The 13,135-nt window shown below is 38.3% G+C and overlaps 1 protein-coding gene across 1 annotated transcript; it reads right to left on the reverse strand.

The window, feature by feature from the left end:
* Window positions 1–1,952: 1,952 nt before the first annotated feature.
* On the reverse strand, window positions 1,953–6,457 carry irx1a (iroquois homeobox 1a). The gene is made up of 4 exons (XM_030156992.1): window positions 5,873–6,457; window positions 3,400–4,522; window positions 3,149–3,224; window positions 1,953–2,166 (listed from the first exon to the last, which is right to left on the reverse strand). Exons 1-4 carry the CDS (start codon window positions 6,113–6,115, stop codon window positions 2,091–2,093), a joined length of 1,518 nt encoding a protein of 505 aa, XP_030012852.1. The 5' UTR covers window positions 6,116–6,457; the 3' UTR covers window positions 1,953–2,090.
* Between the last annotated feature and the right edge of the window lie 6,678 nt (window positions 6,458–13,135).

Below are 13,135 nucleotides of genomic sequence, written 5' to 3' on the forward strand. Positions count from 1 at the left end.
AGTGTCCATTCCCTTTGTCCACACTACTGCGTGGACTTTTAAAGTTATGCGAATGCAAATGTAAAAATGACCACGCTCCGGTGACCTTTGTTAATTTTTCCCCACATTCTTTCATTGCGTGACTGTTTAGCGAATGGCCGTTTAAGTGGCACAGATTTATGCGCAAAGACGTCATAGTGCTCTTCAACACAGATAGTCTGGTAAACGTTTATCACAGATCTTACAGGGGGAAAAAATAAACACTTCTTTATTGTGGACATTGGAAGTGTGGAGGATTTAATTTGTAAAAGCAGGTTGAAAAAAAAAAAAAATCAACACTGCAGCTAAAAAGTAGATTTAATTAGATGCATACCATTTATCAATAATAATAATAATAATAATAATAATAATAATAATAATAATAAAAACGAACTATTAAGTATTTTATCTCAACTTGATGCCACTATAAAAAAAAACAATATATTTTTTGTATCTTTTTTGTTTCCTGCAAGGACTGTAATTTTATATTCGTTATAAATAAGATTTAATTTCAGCCAAAATTATCATCTTATGCCTTATTTGGATGAAAACCACAAGTATTTTTCATGTAATTTATGTCTCTTTCGAAGCTGGAAGTTCTTTTCTCGCTTCAGCAATCTACAACTGGCCTATAGAGGTCGCTGTGATATTGCAAAACAAGTGCATAAGTCAGTGGACAGGTTTAGGTCACTGAAATCATTTACCCTGTGAAACTCACTTTTGCAGCTTACTGTCACTTCCAAAACTGTCTCCAAATAAATAAGAAATAATTTCTCAGATTAAATGTATATGTTATATTCCTGCAGTCTTTGTGTGTGAGTGTGTATGTTGTGTTTTTATGAAGCCAAACACTGTAAATACATGGATAATTTTACAGCAGAGTGTTAAATATATTTTACTTCTTATATCTGTGGGTATAAATCAGATGGAAATATTAAAGAACACACAGAAAGCATCATTTTCCAAACTAGACCTATAGCTAATTATTGGATTTTCTCCTATTATATCCAAACCCCATTAAGCTTTTGTGTTAAATCAATATTTAGTTTTGGAAAAGGGGGGGTGGGGGTGGGGGGGTAAAGAAACTGCTTTTATAGGCCAATGATCACTATCAGACTCGGAACAGACAGGACCCTAAAACACTGGCCCTGCTTCACAAGGCCGACAATATCAGCCCTCCTCCTCCCTTAAAAAAAAAAAAAAAAAGAAAAAAAGAAAATATTAATAATTCATCTTCGAATCGACTTCCCTCTCTGACAGATTAGATTTTAACCATTTGATTTTGTTTGGACTGGGCGTTCCCATATTATTACTTAATGACCTTCCCAGCTGCTCCTGTCCATTTTCTGTCACCAGCAACCATCTGGACACTTATTAGCACCTCAATGCATCCACGCTGCTTTCCTCCCAAACTTGAATAAAATTAAGGCTGCTTCCAGACTGCCAATATATTTTACCCCCTGCACCCTACTAGAAATAAAACTGGCATTCAATCAGTAATAACAGCATCTGCAATAATAATAATAATAATAATAATAATAATAATAATTGTATTCAACTATAGAATCAGAGGAAAAATAGGCTGGAGATAGTCTTGGTTTATCTATAATTTCATTTAGTTTATTAGGCAAAATATACGATCTGGACAAATTCCTTCAACGCTTCCTATTTACAAATTTAAATCACTTGGTATTTACATTAAAGAAAAAAAAAACACCAAAAACACAAGATAGAGACAAAATAATAATAATAATAATAATAATTATAATAATAATAATATAATAATAATAATAATAAAGTAAAAAGCCTACCAAAATGTTCCAGCCCGCCTGGGCAAAGTGGAGAGAGTAACATTATAGGCGCGATTATAGGCTACACAACAATAGAGGAAGTAATCCATCCATCCACAGGATATTACCAAATTACGCCATTTGTTCTGTACCGACTGAATGCTACGCTGCATTATTTCTCATTGTCCTTTTTAGGGAGTGGAGTCTCTCTTTTTTTCTATTTTTCTTGTCTTTTTTTTTTTTTTTTTTTTTTTTTTTTCAGCACAAAAAAAAATGTCTTGATCAAGCCGAGGAGAGTGCGGTGAGGACCCGTTGCGTGGCGTCTTGTGGACTCCTGGCGCTGGAAGGCAGAGAGGATCTGGATAAAGAATAATACAGAAAGGCAGATAAATACCCCCGCCGTGTTTGGACAGCGGGTTTCAATATGCATCTCAAGTGTCTGGCTGAACGGTTGTGATTTGAAACAGTCACCCTCCAATCCTTATCCCTTACTCCTATAATAATAATAATAATAATAATAATAATAATAATAATAATAATAATAATAATAATAATAATAATTTTGCACATGTACTAAAATATTCTTCCACACACAGCCATTATCAGCAATTATTTTATTCAAACAATTCTTCTTCTAAAGGACTAGTGCAGGAATACTTGAAACGTTTTTTTTTTTTTTTTTTCCTTTTTTTCTCTTTCGGTTAGAGCGCTCCCCTGGGCTCCGGGTCTCCCAGGGGTCTTTAGGAAAAGCACACAGCCCAGACAGAGCGCGTTTTACTCGGTGACTTGATAAGTAGCCACATTCTCCCCAGAGGGGAGGAATTAAAGGGGGAGTGGGATGGGAGTCAAGACCCCTGTCACCCGAAAAGCAAACTGTCTTTTATTTATCTTTGTTGGTTTTAAATTGTATTATTTTTTTTTAGTGTTTTGTATGTTAAAAAAAAAAAATTAAAATTTAAAAAATCTTATGAATCAAAATAACACGTAGTTTGGGTTAAAAAAAGTTATCCACGTGTTAGAATCATATTTTTGTTTTTCTTTGCTGAATAATTACTGGAGTTATAATTTCATGAAGATTCTAGGCCTTGTATGTCATTCATCTCCAACTTCAGCAATTTTAATTTTAATTTTAAAATTATTTATGCATTTCTAGAAAAGTGTGCAAATCAGTTATTTTCATTTAATCCAAAAAAATCTACATTTTACAATAATAATAACATGTAATATATATATGTTATCTTTTCATTATTGCAAACGTGTCTCTAACACACACACACACTAGTACACACACACACACTAACACACACACCCACACACACAAATGGGAAAACTTCTCTCACCTGTCATGGAGGGGTCGAAAGGAAGACTTCAGGGGCTGTGCTGGAGGAGAATCAGACCGTACAACATTTTCATGGTCTAAAAAAGAAAATGAAGACAGTCTGTCAATACCGGGATGTTTTGTCATTATCGGTGTATAAAAAAAAAAAAAAAGATATGCAGTTGTAAAAATAGAAGCGTGCATTTTTACGCACGTCTGCATGTGGCGTTAGTGTAGGTGTGGGTGCACGTGTTCTGAGTGGGGGTCCTGTACCTATGTGCTTGGGACTGTGGGTCTCCGGTGGGGCCTTGCTGTCACCGGTGAGCGCTGCTGCAGCTGCTACCGGCGACACCACCACTGACGTCGGCTGCTGCTGCTGCTGCTGCTGCTGTTGGGTCGGTGGTAGGTGGTGGTTGTGGTGATGGTGGTGGTTTACTCCCAGAAACGACCTGACATTGAGCAGGGAGTTCTGACCCAGAAAAGCCCCGTTTGTCCAGTTATGGAACTTTCCAATCTGGCATGTGTAGAGTCCATGACTGGGGAGGAAGGCCGGGTGGGTTTGGATCTGGTGGTGCGGCGCGGATGGGTGCGTCGTGGCTGTGGGGCCACAAGGAGACGTGGGTTTCTGAGATGAACTATCAGGACTGGTAGCTGTTTCTGCTAAAGACCAGATTTTGGGTTTATTATTAGACGGAAGGGGAAAGTTTCCAGGTCTGTCCGGAGACAAAACTCTCGTGGTGTTGTTGTTGTTGCCGTCCGAGTTGTCCTTACTCCCTGGGAGGACTGAAATTGCGCTCTTAGCTTTGTCAAAGGCCTCATGGGCCTGCAGGGCAAAGGCCCGTCTTTTCTCCAAGCTGTCCAAGTCTCCCCCCGCACCTCCTCCTCCTCCTCCTCCACCTCCTCCCCTGTGGTCCCTGTTCCCTTCACTTGATTTATCATCATCATCCTCGTTGCTCTGATCCCCGTCGTTATCGTCGATTTTGTCTATATCTATGCTTTCCAAATCGATCTCCTCCTCATCTTCATTTTTCTCCGCCTCGTCCCCGCTGCCGAACAAGTTCCCGTCCTCCCCGTCCTCTTTGCTCCTGCTTCCCCAGGTCACCTTGTTCTCCTTCTTGAGCCTCCTCCTGGCGTTGGCGAACCAAGTGGAGACCTGAGTCAGAGTCATTTTGGTGATGATGGCCAGCATGATCTTCTCCCCTTTGGTGGGGTAGGGGTTCTTCCTGTGCTCGTTGAGCCAGGCTTTTAAGGTGCTGGTGCTCTCCCGGGTGGCGTTCTTGGGCCTGGCCGGATCTCCATACTGAAACTGACCATATGGGTAGAAGGCCGGAGAGGTGTGGGCAGCAAAACTGGCAGGATGGACGCCAGGGCTGTCCTTCAGCTCATACTGGGATCCCTTGAAAAATGTAAAATAACGTGTCACTTAAAATCCATTACCATGCGTAATGACGCTCCAGGCTGCATTATAAATGACAATCTAGTTATAAATGTGCAAAAGTATATGACTAATACAGTACATGTGCGGCTCAAACAAGCACAAATGAACATTCTTATTAAAATAATCTCCTGGTTGTTGCACCTGACACTGAGATTTCCACAAACAAGTTAGTCAACTTGCAACATACCACATGTTCTAAAGGCCTGTGGCACCTGCTCCTGCACAATCCACACTAAAACACTCAGACTTTTCATTTGCAAACATTTTCTATACGTGTCAGTGGAACAAGGCAATAGCCTAAAGCAGGTCCTGTGTACAAGAGAAAGTTTGCTCAGTTATTGTGAACACGCAGAAGGCATGCAAATTGCCAGCTTTCACGTGTACCTGACAAACTTTCCTTCACACATGCTTAGTTTAGTTCGTGAAAACGCCTTCAAAACCTGCATTTGTTTTATTTCGTTCAGTTTAACGCCACAATGATAATATTTTATTTCTGCTTCATTCCTCATTCTTATCCCAGACACAGAGCTCAATAATGGTGATCCAGTTCAAAAACCCAGATTTGGATTTTTAGAGGAAAAAAAAAAGTCTTGAATTGAACTTTCACTAAAACTAAACCACATGTTACCTGGATGCATTAGTTAATATTAATATATTTGGAGATCACTATTATTAGCAGGTGTTTTTAGGCCAATCCACGTGGCAGGCAACAACAGAAGGACATATTGTAGATCAGAGAAAACAAAACCTACACCTAGACAAAGTTTTGCATATTTATAAGCTTTAACTTTTGCCCTGTGTTAAATATTATAAAGGTGAAAATAACCGGGGAGGGTTAGAAGGCTTTGTTTTATTGTCACAGTAAAAGCTAAAACCTAGATCTTTTTTTTTTTTTCTGATAAAAGTGACTCAATCACTGAACTCGACATGACTTTCACTTTATGTTTGGCGTGAATTTACACCTTTTCCTTTAGTGGCAAAGAAATAAATGCGCTACGAGTGGATTTTTTTTTTCTACCTTTTGTCTCCGTTCGGTGCGAGTCAAACTTTTTTCTATTTCTACACAACTCACACAACTGTCATAACTGGAACATTTTTGCGTCGATGTATTTTTTAATCGTTTTTTTTTTTTTTTTTTTTTTTTTTACAGCCTACACACCAGGAAGGCTTTATATTAGTCAGAAAACACTTTCCTGCGCACTTACTCGTATTTTCTCCGAGGTGAAACAGAATACCAAAGCAAAACACACCACCATAAAGAGAAAACAAAACAACACAAAACAACAACAACAAAACGCATATTCTTACCATTTGTGAGAAAAGAGCCAAGTCCGCGCTGGTGTAAGGTAAAAAAGCGCTGTAGTTGTGTGCGTACGGGTTGGCGTACATGCCCAATACTGACGTGACTGCCGCTGCGGTGGCGGATGGGCTTCCCCCGATTTCGGTGCTCCCTCCACGGGACGAGGGCGTAAGAACTCCCGGCCTCTCGCTCCCGTACACCGCCTGGGAGGCACTTAAGTACTGCGGGTAGCCTAGCTGGGGAAAAGACATCTCCACCGCCGGATTATCGCACAGCTCTATGGTCCGACAAAACTGTGCGTAAAAAGTGTGCGAGAGAAAAAAGAAAAAAAAAAAAAAGAAACAGGAGGTGTAAAAAGGGAGCGCGTTTAAGCCAAAGTCACCGCTTCTACAGACATACAGTGGGATGCAGTCAAAACAACTCGCTCTTAAATCTCGGCTTCCTCTCTTTTCTCGCGCAAAGTCCGCTGGATGTGATCTGATCAACAATTGCGCTCCGACTGACGCGCCTGGCCCTGAGGTCTCCAGGCTGATCTCTCAGATACAATTTGAAGTTGATGCTTTGATTGGCATCCCCTACTTGAGCCTGCAAGCTCCTCCTCGTTTGGAGCAATGTGGATAATGTGAATATAGAGTGCGCACATTGGCTGGGGTCTCTCTCTCTCTCTTTCTCTCTTTCTCTCTCTCTTTCTCTCTCTCTCTCGCTCCCTCTCCCTCTCTCTCCCCTTCTCTCTCTCCGTGTTTGGACTTATTGTATGTTAAATGTTCAAGCATTAGAGTCCATTCACCGAAGGCTTTGATTGTTGTATGACAACCTGTCTACACGATTTTACAGCTGTCCGACACAGGGGGAAGTAAACCCGTCAGAAGAAGGAACTAACTTTGAATAGATTTAAATTGTAATTAAAGGGCGAAAATGCCTCACCGCTGAGGAATTAGTGTCTGGTATTACGAGCTGCTGGTGCGTTTATTTAACTCACACAGGACTTATTCACTCTAAAAGTGTCTTCTTTCAACTTGCATTGGTGCTGTTTTGCGAGTAATGTTTTTTTTTTTTTTTTTTTACTTGTTCACTTCATTTTTTTTTTTTTATCATGATATAATTTACAGGGGAAAAAAATACAAATGGACACAGAAATTGAGAAATTAATAAAACACACTGCGATGTACGGACATTATAAGTTATAAAAACTACAAAACATTTCTTCCTAAACTTAAAACCATTAAGGAAAAATAATTTTAATCTCACTTTTGCGCGTTTGATTTCTTCTTCTTTCTTTGTTTTTTATTTTTATTTCTCAGTAAGTCTTTAATTTCCCTCCCTATTTCTTTCAATCCACTCTTGTGTATGTGTGTGTACGTGTATGTGTGTGTATGTGTATGTGTGTGTACATGTGCGTGGACTTCACCCAGATTGTTGATGTCCTTTGTAACAACAGACCCACTTCACGCTTGCTTGTTTTGAGTGAAAAGGAATAAGAGGAAAAACACGGACAACTCAGGCTGTATGTCTGCTGGTCCCTTTGTGCGCTTTTTAGTCACAGCTACATCCCTAAATATAATCCATTCATATTCTGAAAGTTAATTTATTTCAACTGAAGCCAATACTTTATGACAAAAAAAAAAAAATCTTAAAGTATGTTGTTTTTTTTTCTATTTTTAATACACGCACTCACATTTTGAACTGGATATTTGTGTGCGTAAAAGCGAATATTAGCATTTCTTCATTTTGTATTTTTTTATTTTGTATCCAACAGCTTTAGAAAAAAAATCCAATTGAAAAAAAAAAAACTTGAAAAATGTTTTTTTTTTTTTTCAGTTTTCAAACCCAGGAAAAAAAAAAAAAAAGAAAAAAGGTCGGACACTAACCTCTACTTTCTGCTCTCTTAACAGCCTTGTGGCACACGAGTGGGGGTATGTTCGTGTTTTAACAGTTATATTTGATTTGATTTGATTCTTATATCACCCACCTCCCAAGTCAAAGGGGGTATTCTGTAGATCTAGATTTAATGCTTTAACGACTGAAGCCCAAGAAGTCAGTAGATTTTGATCTGCACCAGATGGCTCCGAGTGGATATTGCCGAGCGCCGAGGATCTGTTAAAAATATCTGAGGGGCACTGATGGTAATCTGGGTAACACATCAGAAAGGAGGGGAGGAATGGCAATTGTGATAACCCGCTGGAAATGTGTGCAGGGGGCTAAATATGATGGTTGTGGTGGAGTTGGTGGAGGGGACAAGGGAGTAAGGACACTGGAAGTAAAGAGTTGGAAAAAAAAAAAATACGCACATGCACCAGTGAATAAAAATGGCACAATGAAATAATAATAATAATAATAATAATAATAATAATAATAATGTGTCAGTCAGTGGTATTTGTTTGAATTTGTTTTTATGATTGCTGCTACTGTTTTTACACAAATGTACTATTTGCCTTTTTCTCTAGTAAACACTGACACGTGTTTAGGGCAATAAACCATCGTTGTTAAGTGATTTATCGGGACTTGTAGTTAAAGTCTCATTACCACCACAAGTTCTTCAGGTTCAACCCCAGAGAGAGAGAAAGAGAGAGAGAGAGAGAGAGAGAGAGAGAGAGAGAGAGAGAGAGAGAGAGAGAGAGAGAGAGCAGGAAAAAACTTTGTTCCGGATGCTCTCGTTTTACTCGTCCACCAGTACACGTTCACTTCTAATGCATTTCCTAGAAACAGATGGGCTTTCACCATCTGTATCTGCACGTCTATCCTCGGCCGTCAGTCGCTGCGTAACGTGCACGCGCATACACGCACCGACTCTTTCCCAATACTCCCTGCGCGCTGATATTGCCTAACAATTTTCAACACAGACCGTCTGTGGAAAGAGAGGAAAATAAAAAATTCAAGATAATTTTGGATACTTTTATTAGGAGCTTTTCCATAAACATAATATCTATAGTTAATATTGTTTTGTGATTATTTTATTTATTTCAGCTTTATTTGACCATAAAGTCATGATGATATAATATTTAATTTTATATATAGAGTGACCTGCAGCAAAAATCCACAATAAAACACAAAAATGGTCTCTTAAAAAAAAAAAAAAAAAACTTCACACCTCCTTTACTACATTATTTATGACTCACAAAATGAACCCACTCTTCAGTAATATTTTGTCTTCACTGTTAAGTTTTTCAAGTTGTACAACTCTTTGCGAAAAAATACACACTCTCACTTAATACCAAGGCTTTATGTGTATATAGACTATGTGAAATGGACTGGTATAGCTCAGCCCCATCAACCTGTCACCTACAAATTTTAGAAGAAAGAGATGAAAGGATAAAAACCCAGTCTCTGTGTCTGACTTTCTCTCTGTAAGTCCACAGAGTTCAGAGCCTGAACATAGTACACTTTCACTCGCTCTGTTATAGAGTACATACACCTCTCCCCTTTATAAAATTGTGTCAAAAAGATTTCGACAGCAGGGTTTTTCAGGCGTTATTCATCTATACATTGTGCCTAATGGTAACTGAAAATGCACAGGTGTCGTACTGAATCTGTAATACCTGTCGTGTTTCATCACATCTTAATTTTGTGCCTGAAAGTTTCCATTTGTGGTCATAGTTTTTACAAAATACACTTTTAGGAGAAGCATTTTCTACATCTAAATATATAGCATTTTAACCTGTAATGTTAGTCTAAAATCTTTTGATAATTCTGCGTAAATCCATGCTTCGACCCCAGGCTTCTATGATTTAAAGCTAAATGACTCCAATAGAAGTTAAAGAGAGTGAACCTGCTTTACAATAACATCAGTTATGTTGACAGTTGGCTACCACCGCAGAGGTCAAGGGTGTCTCTGTGAACTAATAACTGTGGTGAAAGATACTCCTTTCCTGCCGCTGGGAGTGCCAAAGTTGAGGAAAGGTTAAGAATCCACAGAATGTCCCTTTTGTGCTTTTCTCACAGATTATCAAATTAAGTGTTGAAACCAAAACCCCGTTTTCCCCAGAAGACGAGAGATTAGATGAATATCAGCGATATCAATGGATCATCATAACTGTTAGACCTCTTCCAGTTCACAACTCACCTAAACACCAACGCACGCTAATGCGTCCTTCCAACAGAACCTCCTCCCTGAACTGCGTCACAGCAACTAAACTATTTAGCTTCGGGTTAGAGTCGTAGGACCACTGGTGTTACTGTGAGACATTCGATACACAGACAACTTCACCACACCTATAGGTAAGGAAACTAGGAATTTCCTGGATTATAAAAGAGGTCTATTCTGGGTCTTAGAAGGTCAAGACGCTGTGCACTTGACAGCTAAACACTTAAAGGGGTGTGTTACCAGGTTTTGACATGACATAGAGCTTCTGGGCTCAAATTGTTGCCAAATTTAAAAGTGCTTCGCTGCAGTCTTCTGTGCTGTACACTTTCTCCAATAATGTGCATGTTGAGCTCTGCAACAAGTTAGCAGGGCGATAAATGTTTTGACCCTTCATGACTACTGCTTCTATTTATAAGACTAAAATGTCAAAACATGAGTCTCATGAGGCTCTTTCATATGAGTGACTTTAAACTGACATGCATTTAAACATATTAAATGCTGTAAAACATTACCATCCTGAACTTAAATGTAATATTTAAATCACACTTCAATGTACAATAGCAACAATAACATCAATTTGTCACTACCAATTAATGATTTAACCATCTCTACTGTATATACATGCAAATTCACATTGCCTTCTGCTGCACGGTGGTTCACCACAGTTGAGCATGATCATGATTAAGTATCTCACAGCCCCCGAAGTAGTGCTCCCTATCAGTTTTGGGGAAAACACAGTACTTTATTATTGTTGACAAGTTTCTTTTAACTCATTCTGGCTTTTAACTGCATACCATACAAAGACAACAGCCAAGGATCTGACTTTTTTCCTCCCCAAGGGCATTCTCAGGGGTGGGTAATGAACGGGTGGGCCCAGATTTTGATGTGGTTAGGGGCCAAGGGGAGAGAAATGTGAGAAGGGGTGTTAATTGTTTTGGCTCTTTGCTGGGGAAACATATCAACATTAGATCTAATGGAGGTTAAAGACTCTCATTGCCATAGGGGCTGGAGCTAATGAATAGCTAAAGCTAGCCAAGGAGAGAGAGAGAGAGATATGTAGCGAGAGGGAAGGAAAAAAAAAAAAAAAACAGCATTTACTGGGCCTTTAAAAGGTTTTAACTGTATTGAGTTGGGTGTTTTATTGCAGTTCTGAGCTAAGAGGATTAACATTGAGAACTCATGAATTTATTTTTATATGAGTTTTTTTTTTTTTTTTATTGGTATAATCATAGTCATGGCTATTTGCGACTACCTCAAGGACAGCTTCAGTCATAGGTTTAGAAAAAAATCCCATCATATAGTATATTTGCTATTTTAATTTATCTTTATTGAATACAAACACTTATAACCTGTTGCACATAGATAGACTGTGTAAGCTAGAAAACAGAGGCTATAATAGTTTAGGATTTCAAGAAGCTAATTCCATTATTTAGTATTTAATTCCATAATTATTTTAATTCTGTATAGATTCTGGCTATTTTCTTCTGCACGTTCACAGTCATTTAGATGTATGCAAAGCACAGTAAACCTGCATGATATATATGTGTGTAAAAAAAAGAGGCTTTCAACAAAGAAAACAGCAATATCAAAGTGGTCTTTTTGTCTGGTGTTTAATTATATGCTAAATCTAAATGAGGGAGACTCAGACATTGGTTTTGAAACAGTAGCTTAGAAATATTCATAAGAGTAAGTCTCCCATTTCAGATGTTTATTTGCTGCCTCAAAAGTGGGGAAAATGGGAGCATGCAAATCTGTTTTCAGATGATACAATTCCCACGTTTATTTATCAACACAGTTAATTGAATTTTAAGGAACGGCCTTCTCGGGGAAAAAGATTTCTGTACACTGAAGTATTCTTTTGAAATTACACCCTTTGATAGTGGTGTAAAGGATAGACTTATAGATAAAATGATCAACAGACAGCATGACAAATGGAATTTTAATGAGGCTTTTTCTTTCATCTGTTATCATGTTGTGCTGCTTTTTGCTTTGGTCTGTCTTTGTACTAACTATTGAAACCTGCTGTTTTAATGTTGCTGGACATGCTCCCCAGGATACCTTGGCCTCTCACTCTTAACAGCACTGCAATCACCTTCATCGTAGATCAGATCCACTCACGTTTCTGTTGCTTTAGAGTTTAACTTCCCAGAGACTTTAATTGGCTATGAAAAATAATAAACACACAAGTCTAAGAAAACTGGACTGATTAAAAAAAAATAAGTCAGGCTGTTTAGATACTGCCGTCTACTGTGGTTGTTGACGTGCAAAACTAATTTTTCACTTGCAATTTAAGAAGAAACTACTCTTTGAATGCAATCTGTCGATGTCATCACAGACTCTGAGTAGGCTAAACAGTAGTCCCACCTTCTAGCCTTGGGTGTTATGGGGTCACAAATGAAAACAGCAGTCTGTCAAATTCACTTATGCTGCAATAACGTATAGACACAGTGCTCTGTAAAGGGGGTGGAACTGTTAAAGGGCTCCCATCCTTAAAATACACAGGGTGTTGAATGGTTTTACATGCGATTAATGATTTATATTAGCTCTTTGTGAAACAGATTCTGTCTATTCATGGCTTAGTGTAGACAAATTGTGCACTTTTCCCTGCTTAGACAAGCATTTCAAACCTGAATTGGAGCTGAAAAAGAAATATTCCCTCTGTTCCGGGGCCTAAATTTGCTGTTTTTTTTTTTGCTTTACTTGCAATATGTCAGTGACTTTTAACTAATGGTGAAGATGAAACATATCACATTTAACAATTACACTGAAACTAACCCAACTTTCTGCGCATAAGAACAGGTGAACTCCAGCTCATTTTTGCTGATGTACAGTGACAGTCTGCAGTGTCACCAACCAACCAGACATTCTGAATGGAAATATTTTAGAAATCTCTTGCTGAGATGTCTGAGATGTCTATTGTTACAGTTTTCCTACTACTCACCATAGCCACCTTAACCAGGACTGCTATTGCACATTCGGAAAAATGCATCAAAATTCTGACACATTTCTGGAATGTAATTTATTGTAAGTTACAAGAGTTAGCTGTAAGAGTGATTACTTTTTTTTTTTAGAATGATACTATCCATAAAGTAAAAGTTTAGATTGATTTTTATGTCCAATTATGAAAAAGTAAAAAAAAAAAAATAGCTGGGATACTACCTACATAAGGGCAAACTGGAGAACTCACAAA

The sequence above is a fragment of the Sphaeramia orbicularis genome, chromosome 16, assembly GCF_902148855.1.
Source record: "Sphaeramia orbicularis chromosome 16, fSphaOr1.1, whole genome shotgun sequence".
Classification (NCBI taxonomy): domain Eukaryota; kingdom Metazoa; phylum Chordata; class Actinopteri; order Kurtiformes; family Apogonidae; genus Sphaeramia; species Sphaeramia orbicularis.

Bases quoted from the DNA above. Each gene is read 5' to 3' on its own strand.
- irx1a (XM_030156992.1), bottom strand. From the start codon at position 6,115: ATGTCTTTTCCCCAGCTAGGCTACCCGCAGTACTTAAGTGCCTCCCAG. The intron at 4,523-5,872 runs GTAAGAATATGC...ACATTTTTCAAG, and splicing joins TGGCTCTTTTCTCACAAATG to GGATCCCAGTATGAGCTGAA. The intron at 2,167-3,148 runs GTGAGAGAAGTT...TTCTTTATCCAG, and splicing joins TTTCGACCCCTCCATGACAG to ATCCTCTCTGCCTTCCAGCG.